This window comes from Panulirus ornatus, chromosome 1 (assembly GCF_036320965.1).
Source record: "Panulirus ornatus isolate Po-2019 chromosome 1, ASM3632096v1, whole genome shotgun sequence".
Taxonomy (NCBI): domain Eukaryota; kingdom Metazoa; phylum Arthropoda; class Malacostraca; order Decapoda; family Palinuridae; genus Panulirus; species Panulirus ornatus.
The window spans coordinates 14,609,783-14,636,848 of NC_092224.1; the positions used below are offsets into that span (position 1 = coordinate 14,609,783).

The 27,066-nt window shown below is 40.9% G+C and overlaps 1 protein-coding gene across 5 annotated transcripts in view; it reads left to right on the forward strand.

The window, feature by feature from the left end:
• The window catches only part of LOC139756702 (uncharacterized), a 294,843-nt gene that overhangs the window by 73,913 nt on the left and 193,864 nt on the right, over positions 1 to 27,066 (forward strand). For all 5 annotated transcript variants that reach the window (XM_071676596.1, XM_071676758.1, XM_071676671.1 and 2 more), the window contains exons 8-9: positions 1,296 to 1,423; positions 20,109 to 20,262. In XM_071676596.1, coding sequence (XP_071532697.1) covers positions 1,296 to 1,423; positions 20,109 to 20,262 — 282 coding nt within the window. The remainder of the gene's footprint in view (positions 1 to 1,295; positions 1,424 to 20,108; positions 20,263 to 27,066) is intronic.

The window sequence follows — 27,066 nt, forward strand, 5'->3', positions numbered from 1 at the left end:
AGTTGTCAACTGAAATAAAAAAAACTTATGTTGGTTTGAACATTTTATTGCCTCAAATTACCTATAGCAAAAGTTTTATTCTACATGAATCATAGAATTCAGGGGATGATGTTGGTAAGCCTTACTGTACATGAATCATAAAATTCAGGGCGTGATGTTGACAAGCCCTGCTGTACACGAATTATAGATTTCAGTGGGTGATGATGAGAAACCTTGTATCTAGAGCAGGGGATATGAATCATATAATTCAGGGATGTACATCAGTCATATAATTAAGGGGGTGATGTTGACAAGCCTATTCTCTAATACAGGGGATGTGAATCAGATGATTCTGGGGTTTGATGTGCATCAGTCATATTTTTTAGGGTGTAATGTTGACAATCCTAGTCTCTACTTCAGGGGATGTGAATCAGATAGTTCAGGTGTGATGGTTTGATGTAAAAAAAGAAAAAGCCTAGTTGAAAAAGCATAATAGCTTCTATTATCCTTTCCAGTAACCCTTACTCCACCTTATCCCATTTCACCATCACCTCAGGCTATCATGTTCTCATTTTCTGGTACTTTTTCATTATGTATGATTTGAATTACGTAAGATCATAACCCTCATCTTTAAGCAGAGTCTTCTGGTCTAAGATAGTTACAAATCCTGTGGGTTGATGCATGCTTTGATTGCTTTGTTTTTTGTATTACAAGAACCAACTTTTTCATGTATTTTCATTGTTACGTATAAGGGGATATATCCATGGTGCATTCTGTCGGGATGAAAGAAATAATATATTTTTTCATTTATAGATGGTGTACTGTTTAATGTTTCTTAAGAATATCTTTTTGGATAAATCTTAGGGATCCAGGAAATCATGTAGCTTGTGATTTTTTTTTACAAGATGTAAAGATTTTCCTTATAATTTAATGTAAGTTTATGTTGGGGACATGATGAATTCACTTGTTTTCTAAGACCTTAAGGGTCATCGTTTAAGTTATTATTCAGTTTTATTTTTTTGGGGGGGGAGAGAAAGGGGAGAAACGTGTAAGTTTTTGCATGGAATTATGATACTTTTAATGATACTTTTAGTTACTAGAAATCATTGCAAACCCATATCTTCGCACTGTTTTGAAATCTTGATTACTGAGTCAACCTAAGTAGTTTTTTTTAAGCATTTTGGCATTGGCTTAATAATTTATTTTGACTTTGGCTTTGAGTCTACCTTGAAACAAGTACATATTCTAGGTTATTTTGTTGAAAACAAATGAGCTTGTTTTTCATTTTCTATGTTTTTTATATGGTTTTCTTTCAGGTTCCACCTCATAAGCTGTGGCATGCAACTAAGAACCACAGAGGAATTGAACTTGGCAACTTCCGCTTCCGACCCACTCCTCAGAAGTTGGGACAGCACCGAGGAAACCACTTTCGAATTGTTTTAAGGTAACTGTTTGTGGACAATTTGTCTTTCATACATACGATTTGGATTTTAACTGTTACTGAAGGGTATTCTCTGTGGAAGGGTTTCCTATAGGGTAAATGTTGAAAATTTTAAAATTTCAGCCTGATACTAAAATCTAGGATAAAGAATTTTTACATGGTAGTGTTATGTGTTTATCACTATGTTTACTCACCATCATTATTAAGAGCAGTTTGATGATTGATGAAATCAGTTGGAACAGTTGCAATAAATTGTTTTCCTTGAAAAGAGAAATTGCTGAAATTGTAAGCCCCCCCCAAACACCAAAAGTCAGGAGCTTCAGGAGGCCACTCTTCCTCTGCATGATGCTGCTCTGGACAGCTTAAGCCTAGCTGGTCCCTTGGGTTCTTAAGGAGGCTTGATCTTATTTATTCCTCATGTAGTCTGGTTTTCGTAAACTTGCCAAAAGATCTTGCATACCTGGTGAACTTGAACAAATGAGAAAGACCCACAGCCCAAATGAGAGAGACATCTCTTACCCTTTCTTATAACCACGTGCTTCACATCAGTACTTGTTGTTTATCACTGCATTTACAACTTTGCAGCTCATTGCAAGGATCTTGAGTATTCCTTCATAAATTCGTGTTAAACACCCCAGATATTCCAAATACCTGCATCAAGGTCTCTGATTCAGTGAACCTTACACTTAAAGATCTGCCAAAAAAGCAGCAATTCTTCCCCTATTACATCATAAGAGTAACTGCAGGCTTAGCTGAACTGCTAGGAGACTTGAGAGAAGCATAGAATTGGTGCAGATTGACTTGTTTTTGAGTTAGCAAGATGTTGGGAACAAAGTTCTTATAGGTATATGAATTCATTATTTCCTGTTTATTGATAACATGCTGAGGCTTCAACATGACCATTTATTTAAACTTAACATTAAGGCAAAACTTAGATTGAAAGGAAAGCACCTGGAGAGGGATCTTCTATGATAATGTTTAAGATTGATCAATTTGCTAAGTACAGTGAAATCCCCATAAACCAGCACCCTGAGGGCCTTTATGATGTTGGTTAAATGAATTTTCCATATAAAAGAGGGAATGAAAACAGACTAATTGAACATGTATAAAAATGGCAAATGTAGTGTATTCAGAAGAGAAAAGAAAAAATATTTATTGCCTAACACTATACTGTACAGGGGCTTCTCAGTTAACCTATTAAATGGATTCCAAACAACTGTGGACCTTCCTTCCTGTGATTCCTGTCGTAGGAAAACCAGTATCTTTGTAGGACACTCTTTGCATCTTGCTTTAGTTCTTCAGCTTGACATGAATTTCTCACTGCTTGACCTTTTGGTGAAGTTTTATATGCCGAGGATGTACAATACAGAATACCATTTGTTAAGTAAAAATCAGTAGACCCCTATGAAGTGAACTGCAGGCCATGATATGTGACTAGCTTAGGTAATCCAGGTCTATCATCAGCCATAATATTCTTCATCTGAACTACTTCAGGGTGCTTACTGTAAGCATCTACAGGTACAAAGTACATCTTACTGGAGACTGGACCTGCAAAAAAATCAGCATGAGGTCATGGCCAGTGTTGTGATGGGAGAGTCCACTGATTAACTATTGCAGTAGGTGGATCTGTCATGGACTAACAAACTTTTGCAGCAGGTGGATTTTCTGTCATGGACTAACAAACTTGACAGGAAGAAACAGTTCCTTCTATTTATGTATCCAAATTGGGCCACCATACGTAGGACCTTGCCAATGCCTTCATTTTTGTCATGCCTAGGTTTGTTTTTTGTAGTTTTTAACATTTTTTCTCTTTCAGTGTGATGGGAATTATTACACAAAATTTCCAAAGAGCACACCCTTGTTCAATGCTGATTTGATCTCAGTGCTGTCGGAAAGGTTGTAGAGCTAGATCTCGCTCATCAGTAATTGGCCATCCACGGAGCATATTTCATAACTTTGGATAACGTTGGATCTAATGCAGTTTTCTTCTCTATCATTTGATCTGAAACAGGTGTGAGGGGTCTGTTTGAAAGAAGTAGCAATTTACAACCTCAGTGCCACAGTTCACTTATGTTGCCAGAGGGACACTTGACATGCTGGCTGCATCATCATGAACAGCTGTGTTTCTGTATTCAGTCTTGTTGTATGAAGCTAACTTGAGTGCCCAATTTTCCAGTTTGGCAGATGCAAGTGATGGAATTGGCTTCTCAGCTGAACAAGAAACCAATGGGTGGTGATCTATATTCATGAACTACCGGCTACAAAGGAACTGTCTGAATTTTTGAAGACCATATACAATGCTTAGGGCTTTTTTGTCTGACTGAGAATAGTTTTTGAGCACCTGTTGATGTACATTAGGCAAAAGTAACTGGTTGGTAAAGTTCATCAATGATATGTCTACAGCACCAATACCATGGGAGGAAGCATCACATAAAAGGAACAATAAGAGTATCTAAATGTAGCAGTAAATTTTTGCCTTAGAGAAAGCTTCATCCTCTACTTTTGTCTGACCCATTTAGTACTCTTCTTTACATCTGTTCAGGGTAGCAAATATGGTGGAATGATTTTTCAGAAATCTTTGATAGAACATTATTAGGCCTAGGAAGATTGAGGCTGTTCCACCTTTAGGGTGTGGAGCTAGACGTATGGCAGAGTAAATCTGTAGGATGAAGGCCTTCGGCATCTATTCTGTTACCAAATTTTTTTTTTCATACTTGATTGCTGTTTCCTGCATTAGTGAGGCTGTGCTAGGAAACAAATGAAGAAAGATACATCCACTCATATACTCACATATATACATACAACCACATAAATGTACATTTATTTATATATTTATTATACTTTGTCGGTTGCTGGCCCAACCCACCCACAGAGACATGTATATACATACACATCCACACACGCACATATACATACTATACATTTCAACGTATACATGTGTATATATATATATATATATATATATATATATATTTTTTTTTTTTTCCTTTTTTTTTTTTGCTTTGTCGCTGTCTCCCGCATTTGCGAGGTAGCGCAAGGAAACAGACGAAAGAAATGGCCCAACCCACCCCCATACACATGTATATACATACGTCCACACACGCAAATATACATACCTACACAGCTTTCCATGGTTTACCCCAGACGCTTCACATGCCCTGATTCAATCCACTGACAGCACGTCAACCCCTGTATACCACATCGCTCCAATTCACTCTATTCCTTGCCCTCCTTTCACCCTCCTGCATGTTCAGGCCCCGATCACACAAAATCTTTTTCACTCCATCTTTCCACCTCCAATTTGGTCTCCCTCTTCTCCTTGTTCCCTCCACCTCCGACACATATATCCTCTTGGTCAATCTTTCCTCACTCATTCTCTCCATGTGCCCAAACCATTTCAAAACACCCTCTTCTGCTCTCTCAACCACGCTCTTTTTATTTCCACACATCTCTCTTACCCTTACTTTACTTACTCGATCAAACCACCTCACACCACACATTGTCCTCAAACATCTCATTTCCAGCACATCCATCCTCCTACGCACAACTCTATCCATAGCCCACGCCTCGCAACCATACAACATTGTTGGAACCACTATTCCTTCAAACATACCCATTTTTGCTTTCCGAGATAATGTTCTTGACTTCCACACATTCTTCAAGGCTCCCAGAATTTTCGCCCCCTCCCCCACCCTATGATCCACTTCCGCTTCCATGGTTCCATCCGCTGCCAGATGCACTCCCAGATATCTAAAACACTTCACTCCCTCCAGTTTTTCTCCATTCAAACTCACCTCCCAATTGACTTGACCCTCAACCCTACTGTACCTAATAACCTTGCTCTTATTCACATTTACTCTTAACTTTCTTCTTTCACACACTTTACCAAACTCAGTCACCAGCTTCTGCAGTTTCTCACATGAATCAGCCACCAGCGCTGTATCATCAGCGAACAGCAACTGACTCACTTGCCAAGCTCTCTCATCCCCAACAGACTTCATACTTGCCCCTCTTTCCAAAACTCTTGCATTCACCTCCCTAACAACCCCATCCATAAACAAATTAAACAACCATGGAGACATCACACACCCCTGCTGCAAACCTACATTCACTGAGAACCAATCACTTTCCTCTCTTCCTACACGTACACATGCCTTACATCCTCGATAAAAACTTTTCACTGTTTCTAACAACTTGCCTCCCACACCATATATTCTTAATACCTTCCACAGAGCACCTCTATCAACTCTATCATATGCTTTCTCCAGATCCATAAATGCTACATACAAATCCATTTGCTTTTCTAAGTATTTCTCACATACATTCTTCAAAGCAAACACCTGATCCACACATCCTCTACCACTTCTGAAACCACACTGCTCTTCCCCAATCTGATGCTCTGTACATATATTTTTTTTTTTTTTTTTTTTTTTTTTAATTTTCCAAAAGAGGGAACAGAGAAGGGGCCCAGGTGAGGATATTCCCTCAAGGGCCCAGTCCTCTGTTCTCAACGCTACCTCGCTAATGCGGGAAATGGCGAATAGTATGAAAGAAAAAGAAAAATATATATATATATATATATATTTTTTTTTTTTTTTTGCTTTGTCGCTGTCTCCCGCGTTTGCAAGGTAGCGCAAGGAAACAGACGAAAGAAATGGCCCAACCCACCCCCATACACATGCCTTGATTCAATCCACTGACAGCCACGTCAACCCCGGTATACCACATCGCTCCAATTCACTCTATTCTTTGCCCTCCTTTCACCCTCCTGCATGTTCAGGCCCCGATCACACAAAATCTTTTTCACTCCATCTTTCCACCTCCAATTTGGTCTCCCTCTTCTCCTCGTTCCCTCCACCTCCGACACATATATCCTCTTGGTCAATCTTTCCTCACTCATTCTCTCCATGTGACCAAACCATTTCAAAACACCCTCTTCTGCTCTCTCAACCACGCTCTTTTCATTTCCACACATCTCTCTTACCCTTACGTTACTTACTAGATCAAACCACCTCGCACCACCCATTGTCCTCAAACATCTCATTTCCAGCACATCCATCCTCCTGCGCACAACTCTATCCATAGTCCACGCCTCGCAACCATACAACATTGTTGGAACCACTATTCCTTCAAACATACCCATTTTTGCTTTCCGAGATAATGTTCTCAACTTCCACACATTCTTCAAGGCTCCCAGAATTTTCGCCCCCTCCCCCACCCTATGATCCACTTCCGCTTCCATGGTTCCATCCGCTGCCAGATCCACTCCCAGATATCTAAAACACTTCACTTCCTCCAGTTTTTCTCCATTCAAACTCACCTCCCAATTGAATTGACCCTCAACCCTACTGTACCTAATAACCTTGCTCTTATTCACATTTACTCTTAACTTTCTTCTTTCACACACTTTACCAAACTCAGTCACCAGCTTCTGCAGTTTCTCACATGAATCAGCCACCAGCGCTGTATCATCAGCGAACAGCAACTGACTCACTTGCCAAGCTCTCTCATCCCCAACAGACTTCATACTTGCCCCTCTTTCCAAAACTCTTGCATTCACCTCCCTAACAACCCCATCCATAAACAAATTAAACAACCATGGAGACATCACACACCCCTGCTGCAAACCTACATTCACTGAGAACCAATCACTTTCCTCTCTTCCTACACGTACACATGCCTTACATCCTCGATAAAAACTTTTCACTGTTTCTAACAACTTGCCTCCCACACCATATATTCTTAATACCTTCCACAGAGCATCTCTATCAACTCTATCATATGCTTCTCCAGATCCATAAATGCTACATACAAATCCATTTGCTTTTCTAAGTATTTCTCACATACATTCTTCAAAGCAAACACCTGATCCACACATCCTCTACCACTTCTGAAACCACACTGCTCTTCCCCAATCTGATGCTCTGTACATGCCTTCACCCTCTCAATCAATACCCTCCCATATAATTTACCAGGAATACTCAACAAACTTATACCTCTGTAATTTGAGCACTCACTCTTATCCCCTTTGCCTTTGTACAGTGGCACTATGCACGCATTCCGCCAATCCTCAGGCACCTCACCATGAGTCATACATACATACATACATATATATATATATATATATATATATATATATATATATATATATATATATATATATATATTTATATATATATATATATATATATATATATATATATATATATATATATATATATATATATATATATATATATATATATATATATATATTTTTTTTTTTGCTTTGTTGCTGTCTCCCGCGTTTGCGAGGTAGCGCAAACGCGGGAGACAGCGACAAAGCAAATGTTGGGGTGAAGAGGGTGGTGAGAGTAAGTGAGCTTGGGAAGGAGACTTGTGTGAGGAAGTACCAGGAGAGACTGAGTACAGAATGGGAAAAGGTGAGAACAATAGAAGTAAGGGGAGTGGGGGAGGAATGGGATGTATTTAGGGAATCAGTGATGGATTGCGCAAAAGATGCTTGTGGCATGAGAAGAATGGGAGTTGGGTTAATTAGACAGGGTAGTGAGTGGTGGGATGAAGAAGTAAGATTATTAGTGAAAGAGAAGAGAGAGGCATTTGGACGATTTTTGCAGGGAAAAAATGCAATTGAGTGGATGTATAAAAGAAAGAGGCAGGAGGTCAAGAGAAAGGTGCAAGAGGTGAAAAAGAGGGCAAATGAAAGTTGGGGTGAGAGAGTATCATTCAATTTTAGGGAGAATAATAAGATGTTTTGGAAGGAGGTAAATAAAGTGCGTAAGACAAGGGAGCAAATGGGAACTTCAGTGAAGGGCGCAAATGGGGAGGTGATAACAAGTAGTGGTGATGTGAGAAGGAGATGGAGTGAGTATTTTGAAGGTTTGTTGAATGTGTTTGATGATAGAGTGGCAGATATAGGGTGTTTTGGTTGAGGCAAGGCAGCAGGTTTGGATGGTATTGCAGTGGAATTTATTAAAAAAGGGGGTGACTGTATTGTTGACTGGTTGGTAAGGTTATTTAATGTATGTATGACTCATGGTGAGGTGCCTGAGGATTGGCGGAATGCGTGCATAGTGCCATTGTACAAAGGCAAAGGGGATAAGAGTGAGTGCTCAAATTACAGAGGTATAAGTTTGCTGAGTATTCCTGGGAAATTATATGGGAGGGTATTGATTGAGAGGGTGAAGGCATGTACAGAGCATCAGATTGGGGAAGAGCAGTGTGGTTTCAGAAGTGGTAGAGGATGTGTGGATCAGGTGTTTGCTTTGAAGAATGTATGTGAGAAATACTTAGAAAAGCAAATGGATTTGTATGTAGCATTTCTGGATCTGGAGAAGGCATATGATAGAGTTGATAGAGATGCTCTGTGGAAGGTATTAAGAATATATGGTGTGGGAGGCAAGTTGTTAGAGGCAGTGAAAAGTTTTTATCGAGGATGTAAGGCATGTGTACGTGTAGGAAGAGAGGAAAGTGATTGGTTCTCAGTGAATGTAGGTTTGCGGCAGGGGTGTGTGATGTCTCCATGGTTGTTTAATTTGTTTATGGATGGGGTTGTTAGGGAGGTAAATGCAAGAGTTTTGGAAAGAGGGGCAAGTATGAAGTCTGTTGGGGATGAGAAAGCTTGGGAAGTGAGTCAGTTGTTGTTCGCTGATGATACAGCGCTGGTGGGTGATTCATGTGAGAAACTGCAGAAGCTGGTGACTGAGTTTGGTAAAGTGTGTGAAAGAAGAAAGTTAAGAGTAAATGTGAATAAGAGCAAGGTTATTAGGTACAGTAGGGTTGAGGGTCAAGTCAATTGGGAGGTGAGTTTGAATGGAGAAAAACTGGAGGAAGTGAAGTGTTTTAGATATCTGGGAGTGGATCTGGCAGCGGATGGAACCATGGAAGCGGAAGTGGATCATAGGGTTGGGGAGCGGGCGAAAATTTTGGGAGCCTTGAAGAATGTGTGGAAGTCGAGAACATTATCTCGGAAAGCAAAAATGGGTATGTTTGAAGGAATAGTGGTTCCAACAATGTTGTATGGTTGCGAGGCGTGGGCTATGGATAGAGTTGTGCGCAGGAGGATGGATGTGCTGGAAATGAGATGTTTGAGGACAATGTGTGGTGTGAGGTGGTTTGATCGAGTAAGTAACGTAAGGGTAAGAGAGATGTGTGGAAATAAAAAGAGAGTGGTTGAGAGAGCAGAAGAGGGTGTTTTGAAATGGTTTGGGCACATGGAGAGAATGAGTGAGGAAAGATTGACCAAGAGGATATATGTGTCGGAGGTGGAGGGAACGAGGAGAAGAGGAAGACCAAATTGGAGGTGGAAAGATGGAGTGAAAAAGATTTTGTGTGATCGGGGCCTGAACATGCAGGAGGGTGAAAGGAGGGCAAGGAATAGAGTGAATTGGAGCGATGTGGTATACAGGGGTTGACGTGCTGTCAGTGGATTGAATCAAGGCATGTGAAGCGTCTGGGGTAAACCATGGAAAGCTGTGTAGGTATGTATATTTGCGTGTGTGGACGTGTGTATGTACATGTGTATGGGGGGGGGTTGGGCCATTTCTTTCGTCTGTTTCCTTGCGCTACCTCGCAAACACGGGAGACAGCGACAAAGTATAAAAAAAATATATATATATATATATATATATATATATATATATATATATATATATATATATATATATATATATATATATATACATATATATATGTATATATATACATATATGTACATATATGCAAGAGTTTTGGAAAGAGGGGCAAGTATGAAGTCTGTTGGGGATGAGAGAGCTTGGGAAGTGAGTCAGTTGTTGTTCGCTGATGATACAGCGCTGGTGGCGGATTCATGTGAGAAACTGCAGAAGCTGGTGACGGAGTTTGGTAAAGTGTGTGGAAGAAGAAAGTTAAGAGTAAATGTGAATAAGAGCAAGGTTATTAGGTACAGTAGGGTTGAGGGTCAAGTCAATTGGGAGGTGAGTTTGAATGGAGAAAAACTGGAGGAAGTGAAGTGTTTTAGATATCTGGGAGTGGATCTGTCAGCGGATGGAACCATGGAAGCGGAAGTGGATCATAGGGTGGGGGAGGGGGCGAAAATTTTGGGAGCCTTGAAAAATGTGTGGAAGTCGAGAACATTATCCCGGAAAGCAAAAATGGGTATGTTTGAAGGAATAGTAGTTCCAACAATGTTGTATGGTTGCGAGGCGTGGGCTATGGATAGAGTTGTGCGCAGGAGGATGGAGGTGCTGGAAATGAGATGTTTGAGGACAATGTGTGGTGTGAGGTGGTTTGATCGAGTAAGTAACGTAAGGGTAAGAGAGATGTGTGGAAATAAAAAGAGCGTGGTTGAGAGAGCAGAAGAGGGTGTTTTGAAATGGTTTGGGCACATGGAGAGAATGAGTGAGGAAAGATTGACCAAGAGGATATATGTGTCGGAGGTGGAGGGAACGAGGAGAAGAGGGAGACCAAATTGGAGGTGGAAAGATGGAGTGAAAAGATTTTGTGTGATCGGGGCCTGAACATGCAGGAGGGTGAAAGGAGGGCAAGGAATAGAGTGAATTGGAGCGATGTGGTATACAGGGGTTGACGTGCTGTCAGTGGATTGAATCAAGGCATGTGAAGCGTCTGGGGTAAACCATGGAAAGCTGTGTAGGTATGTATATTTGCGTGTGTGGACGTGTGTATACATGTGTAGGGGGTGGGTTGGGCCATTTCTTTCGTCTGTTTCCTTGCGCTACCTCGCAAACGCGGGAGACAGCGACAAAGTATTAAAAAAAAAAAAAAAAAAAAAAATATATATATATATATATATATATATATATATATATATATATATATATATATACATATATGTATATATATTATCCCTGGGGATAGGGGAGAAAGAATACTTCCCACATATTCCCTGCGTGTCGTAGAAGGCAACTAAAAGGGAAGGAAGCAGGGGGCAGGAAATCCTCCCCTCGTTTTTTTTTTTTTAATTTTCCAAAAGAGGGAACAGAGATGGGAGTCAGGTGAGGATATTCCCTCTAAGGTCCAGTCCTCTGTTCTTAACGCTACCTCGCTAATGCGGGAAATGGCGAATAGTATGAAAGACAGAACTATAGATATTTTATTTTATTTATTTATTTTGCTTTGTGCATAGTGCCATTATACAAAGGCAAAGGGGATAAGAGTGAGTGCTCAAATTACAGAGGTATAAGTTTGTTGAGTATTCCTGGTAAATTATATGGGAGGGTATTGATTGAGAGGGTGAAGGCATGTACAGAGCATCAGATTGGGGAAGAGCAGTGTGGTTTCAGAAGTGGTAGAGGATGTGTGGATCAGGTGTTTGCTTTGAAGAATGTATGTGAGAAATACTTAGAAAAGCAAATGGATTTGTATGTAGCATTTATGGATCTGGAGAAGGCATATGATAGAGTTGATAGAGATGCTCTGTGGAAGGTATTAAGAATATATGGTGTGGGAGGCAAGTTGTTAGAAGCAGTGAAAAGTTTCTATCGAGGATGTAAGGCATGTTTACGTGTAGGAAGAGAGGAAAGTGATTGGTTCTCAGTGAATGTAGGTTTGCGGCAGGGGTGTGTGATGTCTCCATGGTTGTTTAATTTGTTTATGGATGGGGTTGTTAGGGAGGTAAATGCAAGAGTTTTGGAAAGAGGGGCAAGTATGAAGTCTGTTGGGGATGAGAGAACTTGGCAAGTGAGTCAGTTGCTGTTCGCTGATGATACAGCGCTGGTGGGTGATTCATGTGAGAAACTGCAGAAGCTGGTGACTGAGTTTGGTAAAGTGTGTGAAAGAAGAAAGTTAAGAGTAAATGTGAATAAGAGCAAGGTTATTAGGTACAGTAGGGTTGAGGGTCAAGTCAATTGGCAGGTGAGTTTGAATGGAGAAAAACTGGGGGAAGTGAAGTGTTTTAGATATCTGGGAGTGGATCTGGCAGCGGATGGAACCATGGAAGCGGAAGTGGATCATAGGGTGGGGGAGGGGGCGAAAATTCTGGGGGCCTTGAAGAATGTGTGGAAGTCGAGAACATTATCTCGGAAAGCAAAAATGGGTATGTTTGAAGGAATAGTAGTTCCAACAATGTTGTATGGTTGCGAGGCGTGGGCTATGGATAGAGTTGTGCGCAGGAGGATGGATGTGCTGGAAATGAGATGTTTGAGGACAATGTGTGGTGTGAGGTGGTTTGATCGGGTAAGTAACGTAAGGGTAAGAGAGATGTGTGGAAATAAAAAGAGTGTGGTTTATTACCACTAATCTCTCTTACCCTTTCATTGCTTACTCGATCAAACCACCTCACACCACATATTGCCCTCAAACATCTTATTTCCAACACATCCACCCTCCTTTGCACAACCCTATCTATAGCCCATGCCTCGCAACCATATAACATTGTTGGAACCACTATTCCTTCAAACATAATCATTTTTGCTTACCGAGATAATGTTTTTTCCTTCCACACATTTTTCAACGCTTCCAGAACTTTTGTCCCCTCCCCCACCCTCGTAACTCACTTCCACTTCCATGGTTTCAACCGCTGCCAATCCACTCCCAGATATCTAAAACACTTCAGTTCCTCCAGTTTTTCTCCATTCAGACTTACCTCCCAACTGACTTGTCCCTCAACCCTACTGTACCTAATAACATTGCTGTTATTCACATTTACTCTCAGTTTCTTCTTTCATACACTTTACCAAACTTAGGCACCAGCTTCTGCAGTTTCTCACCCGAATCAGGTACTAGCGCTGTATCATCGGCGAACAACAACTGACTCACTTCGCAAGCCCTCTCATCCACAACAAACTGCATACTTGCCCCTCTTTCCAAAACTCTTACATTCACCTCCATACCAACCCCATCCATAAACAAATCAAACAACCATGGCGACATCAAGCACCCCTGCTGCAAACCGATATTCACTGAGAACCAATCACTTTCCTCTCTTCCTACTCATACACATGCCTTACATCCTTGAGAAAAACTTTTCACTGCTTCCAGCAACTTGCCTCCCACACCATATATTCTTATTACCTTCCACAGAGCATCTCTGTCAACTCTATCTTATGCCTTTTCCAGATCCATAAATGCTTCATACAAATCCATTTGTTTTTCTAAGTATTACTCACATACATTCTTCAAAGCAAACACCTGATCCACACATCCTCTACCACTTCTGAAACCACACTGCTCTTCCCCAATCTGATGCTCTGTACATGCCTTCACCTTCTCATTGAATACCCTCCCATATAATTTCCCAGGAATACTGAACAAACTTATACCTCTGTAATTTGAACGCTCAACTTTATCCCCTTTGCCTTTGCACAGTGGCACTATGCATGCATTCCGCCATTCCTCCGGTACTTCACCACGAGCAATACATACATTAAATATCCTTACCTACCATCAACAACACAGTCACCCCCTTTTTTGATGAATTCCACTGCAATACCATTTAAATCCGCTGCCTTGCCAGCTTTCATCTTCCACAAAGCTTTCACCACCTCTTCTCTGTTTACCAAATCATTCTCCCTAACCCTCTCACTTTGCACACCCCCTCGACCAAAGCACCCTATATCTGCTATTCTATCATCTAACACATTCAACAAACCTTCAAAATACTCTCTCCATCTCCTTTTCACATTAACACTACTTGTTATTACCTCCCCATTATCCCCCTTCACTGATGTTCCCATTTGTTCTCTTGCCTTACACACTTTATTTACCTCCTTCAAAAACATCTTTATTCTCCCTAAAATTTAATGATACTCTCTCACTCCAACTCTCATTTGCCCTCTTTTTCTCCTCTTGCACCTTTCTCTTGACCTCCTGTCTCTTTTTTTTTTATACATCTCCCACTCATTTGCATTGTTTCCCTGCAAAAATTGTCCAAATGCCTCCCTCTTTTATTTCACTAATAATCTTACTTCTTCATCCCTTCACTCACTATCCTTTCTAATCTGCCCACCACACTTCTCATGCCACAAGCATCTTCTGCGCAAGCCATCACTGCTTCCCTAAATACATCCCATTCCTCCCACACGCCCCTTATGTCCTTTGTTCTCACCTTTTGCCATTCTGCACTCAGTCTCTCCTGGTACTTCCTCACACAAGTCTCCCTCCCAAGCTCACTTACTCTCACCACTCTCTTCACCCCAACATTCTCTCTTCTTTTCTGAAAACCTCTACAAATCTTCACCTTCACCTCCACAAGATAATGATCAGACATCCCTCCAGTTGCACCTCTCAGCACATTAACATCCAAAAGTCTCTTTCACATGCCTATCAATTAACACATAATCCATTAACGCTCTCTGGCCATCTCTCTTACTACATACGTATACTTATATATATCTCTCTTTTTGAACCAGGCATTCCCAATCACCTGTCCTTTTTCAGCACACAAATCTAGAAGCTCTTCACCATTTCCATTTACAACTCTGAATACCCCATGTACACCAATTATTCCCTCAACTGCCATTTTATTCACCTTTGCATTCAAATCACCCATCACTATAACCCGCTCTTGTGCATCAAAACTGTTAACACACTCACTCAGCTGCTCCCAAAGCACTTGCCTCTCATGATCTTTCTTCTCATGCCTAGGTGCATAGGCACCAGTAATCACCCATCTTTCTCCATCCACTTTTAGTTTGACCCCTATCAATCTAGTTTCTTACACTCTATCACATACTCCCACCACTCCTGTTTCAGGAGTAGTGCTACTCCTTCCCTTGCTCTTCTCATCTCACCAATCCCTGACTTTACTCCCAAAACATCACCAAACCACTCTTCCCCTCTACCCTTGAGCTTCGTTTCACTCAGAGCCAGAACTTACAGGTTCCTTTCCTCGAACATACTACCTATCTCTCCATTTTTCTCCTCTTGGTTGCATCCACAGACATTTAGACACCCCAATCTGAGCCTTCAAAGAGGATGAGCACTCCCTGCTTACTCCTTCTTCTGTTTCCCCTTTTAGAAAGTTAAAATACAAGGAGGGGAGGGTTTCTACCCCCCGCTCCCATCCCCTTTAGTCGCCTTCTACGACACATGGGGAATGCTTGGGAAGTATTCTTTCTCTCCTATCCCGAGGTATACTCGTACATATACATACATATACATATCAACATATACACTTATACATACATGGATAAGACATATACATATACATATTCATACTTCCTTGCCTTCATTCATTCCCGTCACCACCTCACCCCAAGGAAGCAGCATTGCCACCCCCTGCTTCAGCAAGATTGTGCCAAGAAAACAAATAAAAAGGCCACATTCATTCAGACTCAGTCTCTAGCTGTTATGTGTAATGCATTGAAACCACAGTTCCCTATCTACATCCAAGCCCTACAGACCTTTCCATAGTTTACCTCAAACTTTTCAGATGTCCTGGTTCAGTCCTTGACAGCAGTTTGACCCAGGTATACCACATCGTTCCAAATCACTCTGTTCCATGCATATCTTTCACCCTTTGTATGTTCAGGCTCCGATTGCTCAAAATGTTTTTCACTCCAGCCTTCCACCTCCAGTTTGGTCTTCTGCTTCTCCTTGTTCCCTTCACCTCTGAACATATACATCCTCTTTGTCAGCCTTTCCACACTCATTCTTTCCATATGTCCAAACCATTTCAGCACACTTCCTCTTCTCTTTCAACCACACTCTTTTTTTTTCTTTTTTTTTTTTTACCACATAGCTCTCTTACCCTTTCTTTACTTACTTGATCAAACCATCTCACACCACATATTGTCCTCAGACATTTTATTTCTAATACTTTCCCCCTCTGCACAACCTTATTTATAGCCCATGCCTCACAACCATATAATATTGTTGGAACTACTATTCCTTCAAACATATCCATTTTTGCTCTCTGAGATAAAGTTCTCTCTTTCCACATTCTTCATTGCTCCCAGAATTGTTGCCCCCATCCCCCTCCCGCTTGTTTACCAATTGCATCTTAGCTACGTCTCTTCCTTGTATATCAACTGACCATTCTACGTCTTTTATGTCTTTCTAGTATTCCCCCTGATGATGTGATTATTACACGAAAGTGTACTTTAGAACTTATCATGTTTCATTTTCCTTGTGGTTATATGCATATACTAGATCATGCTCACCACTGTGACTTTTTGTAACACATAAACATACTTTTTTTCATACATTCTTGCCATATCCCGCATAAGTGAGGTAGTGTTAAGAACAGAGGACTGAGCCTTAGAGGGAATTTCCTCACTTGGCCCCCTTCTCTGTTCCCTCTTTTGGAATATTAAGAAGGAGAGGGGAGGATTTCCAGCCCCCTGTTCCCTTCCTTTTAGCCACCTTTTATGACACACAGGGAATACGTGGGAAGTTTTCTTCCTCTCCCATCCCTAGGGATACATATACATATATACACATGTACACTTTTACATATTCATACTTGCTCGCCTTCATCTATTTCCGGCTCCACCATGCCCCACAGGAAACACCACTGCCACCCCCTACATCAGCGAGTTATTGCCAGAAAACAGATGAAGAAGGCCACATCTACTTGCATCCATACATGAACTGTCATGTGTAATTGACTGAAACCACAGCTCCTTAATCCACGTCCAGGCCCCACAGACCTTTCCCTGGTTTACCCCAGTCGTTTCATGTACCTTGGCTCCGTCCGTTGATGGCATGTTAACCCCAGTATACCACATTGTTCCAATTTACTCTGTTTCATGCACACCTTTCACCCTCATTCATGTTTAGGCCCTGATCGCTCAAAGTCTTCTCCATCTTTCCATCTCCAATTTGGTGTCCTTGTTCTGGTTCCCTCCACTTAAAACCCATATATTCTCTTTGTCATCCTTTCATTACTCGTTCTTTCCTTATGTCCAAACCATTTCAACACACCCTCTTCTGCTCTTGCAACCACACACTTTTCATTACCACACACATCTCCAACCCCTTCCTTACTTAATCAAATGACCTCACACCACATGTCCTCGACATTTCATTTCCATCACATCTACCCACCTCCACACAACCCTTTCTGTGCCCCATACTATTCCTTCAAACATATCCATTTTTGCACTCTGAGATAACTTTCTTTCCACACATTGTCTTATGACCGAGATACATGACAGAAATTTGCTCAAATTTGCATTTGTTCTTATTTAATCTGAAACCTGGCTTTTGCAACCATTGCAGAACTTTACACAAATTATCCAGTTGATCGTTCTTGTCTTTTTCTGCAATGAGGATGTCATCTGAGTTGCATATAACCAATGGAATGTCAGAAAGAATAGAATCCATTTTTTTCAGAAAAATAGCAGGACCAGAGGTAATACCACTGGGCAATCTCTTAAACACAAAAAGACCAATATAAGTATTGATAGGTTTGCAATAGGAATTTGATGGTATGCTTGTAACATGCCAAAACACTAAGTACAGAACAACCTTTGGAATGGAGTACTTTATTACATCTGCACATTTGTTGTAAGTTAACTAAAATCATCACACATACAGACATTATCTAAATCTTATTTATTCTTAGGTACAGTGGAAGCAACACCAAATGGGACACATGAAACTTTCTCAGTTACCACTTTCCATTTTCAGTAAGTCCCTTTTTTTCTGGACTGAAAAGCATATGGAACTGGTCTAGCTTTGTGAAATTTTGAATTTTTTGAAACATTTGAGTTCAACTTCTGGACCAATATAACATCTTCGATCATCTCTCCACAATTCTCTGTTGTTTTTTAGGATATTGGAAACATCTGGAATATCTTTAGTGGCATGAAGTTGATATACAGAAAATTCATCTTTCCATTCAGGCTACCAGTTTGAACCTCCAGTTTCTTCCTAGCAAAACACATGTACCTTTTGGAGTAATCACTTGGGGAAGTTTGAATTGCGTCTCTTTGTAATAAATCTCCTCTTCTATTTATTTTACCTAATGGTTTAAGGTTTTCACCAGTGTAAAATGAGATGTTCTTTGGATGGCTTTAATGATAACTTAGAAAAACATTTCTGTTGCCAGTTCTTAAGGGCAATAGTACTTGCACGACCTGTATATAACTGCATGATAACATCATTATCTTCAAGCCTCCAAGAAACATAAATGGGAGTATTTGCAGTAGTACCTGTAAATATAGAATTTACAATATGTATTGGCTCTTGAAATTTTAGCATATCTTGTATTTCAGTGTCTTCAACCCTTACATTGTGAATATTCTTTCTGTTACATATGGCAGCGATGTGTCCCTTGGTATTGTATTTGTTGCACACATAGTTGTGGAACCAGCATTGTCTTCTCTAGTGCCCAGGTTTTGTGCAATAGAAGTACTTGTATGTGTTGAAGGCTTGACCTAAAAATTTTCCTTCCCTAGCAGTGGAGTTGTTGTACTGATAAGGCATGGCTTCTGCACTGCACCCTGGCTATGGTGACTTTCTTTCATGCTGGACTTATTGTACCAAAACCTCTTTATCACTGTCTGCAGTTTGAACTTAGTGGACAGATGTATTTTGATTTTGGAACTGCTGCATTTCAATACCAGTAACTTCGTGAGCTTGGGCTGTTTGCAGACATTCTTCAAAAGATCTTTCAGTAGTAATCAACTTCTTTTGGGTTTCAACATTGTGGATCCCATTTACTAACTGATCTCTTAATGCTCTTGAGAAGAACTGGCTAAAATTACATGTTGCAGCCATGTTTTTTTAGCCTAACACTGTAATCTGCAATGGACTCATTGCTTCCTGAATGCATCTGTGGAATTTGAAATTTTCAGCACTGTGAAGTCTCTTGGGCTTGTAATGGTCTTTCAGTAACTTAATTAGTTCATCAGAAATCTATTCTATTGGTAACTTTGGACTGCATAGATTTTGCATTAGCTTATAAGTACTATTACCTAAGATAGTTATCAGGACAGCAACTTTTCTGTTATTAGCAGCTTGAATAGTGGTATCATTTGCATCAGCCAGATGAGTGCCATTCTCATTTGCATATTGCTCTGATTTCTCATAGTAACTATGGAAATCCTCTGTGGAAGGATCAAAAGTATCAATATGTCCAGGCAATCCTTGAACCACCCGTTAAGGATAACAGAAATTAAGAATCCAGTGATTTCTCTAACTCACCTCTTTATAGTTCACTATTTGAAAGTGACTCTGCTATTACTTTAAGCCTTAATGTACATAGCAATCCCATCCTCATTTACAATATTCTGTGCTGTATCAAAATGGAAGGCTATTTATTTTGGGGACATTACTGCACCATCTTCTAGTTCCCAAGTTTATTTTTCTCCCTTCTCATGGGTTGTATGTGTTTAAAAAACATCCATACAGTGAGTGAACATTTGAACGATAAACATTAAATGTAAGTAATTACCCTTGTTACATTTATGATAATGATAAATTATTCCTTATATAATTGTTTGTGATTTATAACAGGACCCAAGTAATGAATAAGGGGTTTTGATGACCCTTGGGTAATTTGTGGTGAGCCAAGGTTGGTACTTCCTTGCCAACTCATGTGAGTTATAATAGTCCTAATCCATATATTCTAATGCTTTTAGGACACTACTTTAGGGAGAAAAGTTTTTTCAATTATTACGGCTTACAATTCATGTTTTTATATGATCAGTTTTGTTTAGATGTATGATTAATACATTTTAAGGTATGATACAACCAGTTTTGCTGTTATGGAAACCTTATGCATTAAGTTGTTTCCTTTCAACAGAGAAGTGAGAGGGTCAGATGAAGTGATAAATTCGGCAGTTGAGACTTTAAAGACAGCTGGGTTTATTAATTATTATGGATCACAACGTTTTGGCACTACTAGCATTCCTACACACACAATTGGTAAAGAACTTCTGAAAAGTAACTGGCAACAGGTGAGTTTGCTGTCTTTGTATTTTGTCATCTAGAAAACTATATTTTCTTTGAGATCACTATACTAAAGATGTTTCCATAGAGTACTGTAGTGCATTTCATCCAGAAGCTTCTTTGCCTACCAGTTTGAAGTTTACTCTGTAGATGCACCTTTCCCTAGAAGAACTTACTCTTGCTATCGTTTTTCATTTCCTTTGATGGTTCTGCTCATCTGCCAACTGCCAACACTTACCTTACTCATATGTTTACTAGCTTTTCAATTTCCACATTTTTTTTTACCGCTACATGTAGTATATATGAGACATAATGTCATTGCCTCATCATATTCTGTCTTTGGATACCTTCTTGTCGGTGGCGTATTAAACATTCCGGGGCCGGCTCCATGGCATTTATTAGAAGATGAGACCTATATCTGCCAGAAAGTATGTCCTTTATTGTCATTTTCATTTTTAAACCTTTTCTAATTACTTTGCAATTTTTCCATTTTTCTCAAACTTTAGTTGTGAATGAGAAGTATGTTTTTATATCAGAATGTATATTTTAACTTTCTAAAAGGGGAAACAGAAGAAGGAGTCATGCGGGGAATGCTCATCCTCCTCGAAGGCTCAGATTGGGATGTCTAAATGTGTGTGGATGTAACCAAGATGAGAAAAATGGAGAGATAGGTAGTATGTTTGAGGATAGGAACCTGGATGTCTTGGCTCTCATTGAAACGAAGCTCAAGGATAAAGGGGAAGAGTGGGTTGGGAATATTTTGGGAATAAAGTCAGGGGTTGGTGAGAAGACAAGAGCAAAGAAAGGAGTAGCACTATTGAAACAGGAGTTGTGGGAGTATGTGATAGAGTGTAAGAGTGTAAGAAAGTAAACACTAGATTGATATGGGTAAAACTGAAAGTGGAAGGAGAGAGATGGGTGATTATTGGTGCCTATGCACCTGGGCATGAGGAGAAAGATCATGAGAGGCAAGTGTTTTGGGAGCAGCTGAGTGAGTGTGTTAGCAGTTTTGATGCACGAGACCGGGTTAGAGTGATGGGTGATTTGAATGCAAAGGTGAGTAATGTGGCAGTTGAGGGAATAATTGGTGTACATGAGGTGTTTAGTGTTGTAAATGGAAATGGAGAAGAGCTTGTAGATTTGTGTGCTGATATAAGTATACGTATTTAAGTAGGAGAGATGGCCAGAGAGTGTTATAGGATTACGTGGTAAATGATAGGCGTGTGAGAGAGACTTTTGGATGTTAATGTGTTGAGAGGTGCAACTGGAGGGATGTCTGATCATTATCTTGTGGAGGCGAAGATGAAGATTTGTAGAGGTTTTCAGAAAAGAAGAGAGAATGTTGGGGTGAAGAGAATGGTGAGAGTAAGTGACCTTGGGAAGGAGACATGTGTAAAGAAGTACCAGGAGAGTCTGAGTGCAGAATGGAAAAAGGTGAGAGCAAAGGATGTAAAGGGAGTGGGGGAGGAATGGGAGGTATTTAGGGAAGCAGTGATGGCTTGCACAAAAGATGCTTGTGGCACGAGAAGCATGGGAATTGGGCAGGTCAGAAAGGGTAGTGAGTGGTGGGATGAAGAAGTAAGATTATTAGTGAAAGAAGAGAGAGGCATTTGGTTGATTGTTTGCAGGGAAATAGTTCAAATGAGTGGGAGATGTATAAAAGAAAGAGGCAGGAGGTCAAGAGAAATGTGCAAGAGGTGAAAGAGAGGGCAAATGAGAGTTGGGGTGAGAGAGTATCATTGAATTTTTGGGAGAATAAAAAGATGTTTTTGAAGGAAGTAAATAAGTGTGTAAGACAAGAGAACTAATGGAACATCAGTGAAGGGGCTTATGGGAGGTAATAGCAAGTAGTGGTGATGTGATAAGGAGATGGAGTGAGTATTTTGAAGGTTTGTTGAATGTGTTTGATGATAAAGTGGCAGATATAGGTGTTTTGGTCGAGGTGGTGTGCGAAGTGAGAGGTTTAGGGAGAATGATTTGGTAAACAGAGAAGTGGTAGTGAAACTTGGCAAGGCGGTGGGTTTGGATGGTATTGCAGTGGAATTTATTAAGAAAGGGGGTGACTGTATTGTTGACTGGTTGGTGAGGATATTCAGTGTATGTATGGCTCATGGTGAAGTGTCTGAGGATTGGCGGAATGCATGCATAGTGTCATTGTACAAAGGAAAAGGGGATAAAGGTGAGTGTTCAAATTACAGAGATATAAGTTTGTTGAGTATTCCTGGGAAATGTTATGGGAGGGTATTGATTGAGAAGGTGAAGGCATATACAGAGCTTCAGATTAAGGAAGAGCAGTGAGGTTTCAGAAGTGGTAGAGGATGTGTGGATCAGGAGTTTGCTTTGAAGAATGTATAAGAGAAATACTTAGAAAAACAGATGGAATTGTATGTAGCATTTATGAATCTGGAGAAGGCATATGATAGAGTTGATAGAGATGCTCTGTGGAAGGTATTAAGAATATAAGGCGTGGGAGGTAAGTTACTAGAAGCAGGGAAAAGTTTTTATCGAGGATGTAAGGCATTTGTACGAGTAGGAAGAGAGGAAAGTGATTGGTTCTCAGTGAATGTTGGTTTGTGGCAGGGGTGTATGATGTCACCATGGTTGTTTAATTTGTTTATGGATGGCATTGTTAGGGAGGTAAATGCAAGAGTTTTGGAAAGAGGGGCAAGTGTACAGTTTGTTGTGGATGAGAGGGCTTGGGAAGTGAGTCAGTTGTTGTTCGTTGATCATACAGCACTGATGGCTGATTTGGGTGAGAAACTGCAGAAGCCTGAGTTTGGGAAAGTGTATGAAAGCAGAAAGCTAAGAGTAAATGTGAATAAGAGCAAGGTTATCAGGTATAGTAGGGTTGAGGGACAAGTCAATTGGGAGGTAAGTTTGAACGGAGAAAAACTGGAGGAAGTAAAGTGTTTTAGATATCTGGGAGTGGATTTGGCAGCAGATGGAACCATGGAAGCAGAAGTAAGTCACAGGGTGGGGGAGGGGCATAAGTTTTGGGAGCATTGAAGAATGTGTGGAAGACGAGAACATTATCTCAGAAAGCAAAAATGGGAATGTTTGAAGGAATAGTGGTTCCAACAATGATATATGGATGTGAGGTGTGGGCTATGGATAGAGTTGTGCGCAGGAGGATGGATGTGCTGGAAATGAGATGTTTGAGGACAATGTGTGGTGTGAGGTGGTTTGATCGAGTAAGTAACGTAAGGGTAAGAGAGATGTGTGGAAATAAAAAGAGCGTGGTTGAGAGGGCAGAAGAGGGTGTTTTGAAATGGTTTGGGCACATGGAGAGAATGAGTGAGGAAAGATTGACCAAGAGGATATATGTGTCGGAAGTGGAGGGAACGAGGAGAAGTGGGAGACCAAATTGGAGGTGTAAAGATGGAGTGAAAAAGATTTTGTGTGATCGGGGCCTGAAAATGCAGGAGGGTGAAATGAGGGCAAGGAATAGAGTGAATTGGATCGATGTGGTATACCGGGGTTGACGTGCTGTCAGTGGATTGAATCAGGGCATGTGAAGCGTCTGGGGTAAACCATGGAAAGCTGTGTAGGTATGTATATTTGCGTGTGTGGACGTATGTATATACATGCGTATGGGGGTGGGTTGGGCCATTTCTTTCGTCTGTTTCTTTGCACTACCTCGCAAACGCGGGAGACAGCAACAAAGCAAAAAAAAAAAAATATATATATATATATAGAGAGAGAGAGAGAGAGAGAGAGAGAGAGAGAGAGAGAGAGTTGATAGAGATGCTCTGTGGAAGGTATTAAGAATATATGGTGTGGGAGGCAAGTTGTTAGAAGCAGTGAAAAGCTTTTATCGAGGATGTAAGGCATGTCTACATGTAGGAAGAGAGGAAAGTGATTGGTTCTCAGTGAATGTAGGTTTGCGGCAGGGGTGTGTGATGTCTTCATGGTTGTTTAATTTGTTTATGGATGGGGTTGTTAGGGAGGTGAATGCAAGAGTTTTGGAAAGAGGGGCAAGTATGAAGTCTGTTGGGGATGAGAGAGCTTGGGAAGTGAGTCAGTTGTTGTTCGCTGATGATACAGCGCTGGTGGGTGATTCATGTGAGAAACTGCAGAAGCTGGTGACTGAGTTTGGTAAAGTGTGTGAAAGAAGAAAGTTAAGAGTAAATGTGAATAAGAGCAAGGTTATTAGGTACAGTAGGGTTGAGGGTCAAGTCAATTGGGAGGTAAGTTTGAATGGAGAAAAACTGGAGGAAGTAAAGTGTTTTAGATATCTGGGAGTGGATCTGGCAGTGGATGGAACCATGGAAGTGGAAGTGGATCATAGGGTGGGGGAGGGGGTGAAAATTCTGGGAGCCTTGAAGAATGTGTGGAAGTCGAGAACATTTTCTCGGAAAGCAAAAATGGGTATGTTTGAAGGAATAGTGGTTCCAACAATGTTGTATGGTTGCGAGGCGTGGGCTATGGATAGAGTTGTGCGCAGGAGGATGGATGTGCTGGAAATGAGATGTTTGAGGACAATGTGTGGTGTGAGGTGGTTTGATCGTGTAAGTAACGTAAGGGTAAGAGAGGTGTGGAAATAAAAAGAGCATGGTTGAGAGAGCAGAAGAGGGTGTTTTGAAATGGTTTGGGCACATGGAGAGAATGAGTGAGGAAAGATTGACCAAGAGGATATATGTGTCGGAGGTGGAGGGAACGAGGAGAAGTGGGAGACCATATTGGAGGTGTAAAGATGGAGTGAAAAAGATTTTGTGTGATTCGGGGTCTGAACATGCAGGAGGGTGAAATGAGGGCAAGGAATAGAGTGAATTGGTTCGATGTGGTATACCGGGGTTGACGTGCTGTCAGTTGATTGAATCAGGGCATGTGAAGCGTCTGGGGTAAACCATGGAAAGCTGTGTAGGTATGTATATTTGCGTGTGTGGACGTATGTATATATGAGAGAGAGAGAGAGAGAGAGTTGATAGAGATGCTCTGTGGAAGGTATTAAGAATATATGGTGTGGGAGGCAAGTTGTTAGAAGCAGTGAAAAGCTTTTATCGAGGATGTAAGGCATGTCTACATGTAGGAAGAGAGGAAAGTGATTGGTTCTCAGTGAATGTAGGTTTGCGGCAGGGGTGTGTGATGTCTTCATGGTTGTTTAATTTGTTTATGGATGGGGTTGTTAGGGAGGTGCAAGAGTTTTGGAAAGAGGGGCAAGTATGAAGTCTGTTGGGGATGAGAGAGCTTGGGAAGTGAGTCAGTTGTTGTTCGCTGATGATACAGCGCTGGTGGGTGATTCATGTGAGAAACTGCAGAAGCTGGTGACTGAGTTTGGTAAAGTGTTTGAAAGAAGAAAGTTAAGAGTAAATGTGAATAAGAGCAAGGTTATTAGGTACAGTAGGGTTGAGGGTCAAGTCAATTGGGAGGTAAGTTTGAATGGAGAAAAACTGGAGGAAGTAAAGTGTTTTAGATATCTGGGAGTGGATCTGTCAGCGGATGGAACCATGGAAGCGGAAGTGGATCATAGGGTGGGGGAGGGGGTGAAAATTCTGGGAGCCTTGAAGAACGTGTGGAAGTCGAGAACATTTTCTCGGAAAGCAAAAATGGGTATGTTTGAAGGAATAGTGGTTCCAACAATGTTGTATGGTTGCGAGGCGTGGGCTATGGATAGAGTTGTGCGCAGGAGGATGGATGTGCTGGAAATGAGATGTTTGAGGACAATGTGTGGTGTGAGGTGGTTTGATCGAGTAAGTAACGTAAGGGTAAGAGAGGTGTGGAAATAAAAAGAGCGTGGTTGAGAGAGCAGAAGAGGGTGTTTTGAAATGGTTTGGGCACATGGAGAGAATGAGTGAGGAAAGATTGACCAAGAGGATATATGTGTCGGAGGTGGAGGGAACGAGGAGAAGTGGGAGACCATATTGGAGGTGTAAAGATGGAGTGAAAAAGATTTTGTGTGATTGGGGTCTGAACATGCAGGAGGGTGAAAGGAGGGCAAGGAATAGAGTGAATTGGATCGATGTGGTATACCGGGGTTGACGTGCTGTCAGTTGATTGAATCAGGGCATGTGAAGCGTCTGGGGTAAACCATGGAAAGCTGTGTAGGTATGTATATTTGCGTGTGTGGACGTATGTATATACATGTGTATGGGGGGGGTGGGTTGGGCCATTTCTTTCGTCTGTTTCCTTGCGCTACCTCGCAAACGCGGGAGACAGCGACAAAGTATAATAAATAATATAAAAATATATATATATTCTTTCTTTCAAACTATTCGCCATTTCCCGCGTTAGCGAGGTAGCGTTAAGAACAGAGAACTGGGCCTTTGAGGTAATATCCTCACCTGGCCCCCTTCTCTGTTCCTTCTTTTGGGAAAAAAAAAAAAAAAAAAAAATAATGAGAGGGGAGGATTTCCAGCCCCCCGCTCCCTCCCCTTTTAGTCGCCTTCTACGACACGCAGGGAATACGTGGGAAGTATTCTTTCTCCCCCATCCCCAGGGAGGATATATATATATATATATATATATATATATATATATATATATATATATATATATATATCATACTTTGTCGCTGTCTCCCACGTTAGTGAGGTAGCGCAAGGGAACAGACAAAAGAATGGCCCAAACCACCCATATACACATGTATATACATACACGTCCACACAAGCACATATACATACCTATACATCGCAACGGATACATATCTATACACGCACAGACATATACATATATATACACACATGTACATAATTCATACTGTCTGCCCTTATTCATTCCCGTCGCCACCCCAACACACATGAAATGACAACCCCCTCCTCCCGCATATGCTTGAGGTAGCGCTAGGAAAAGACAACAAAGGCCACATTCGTTCA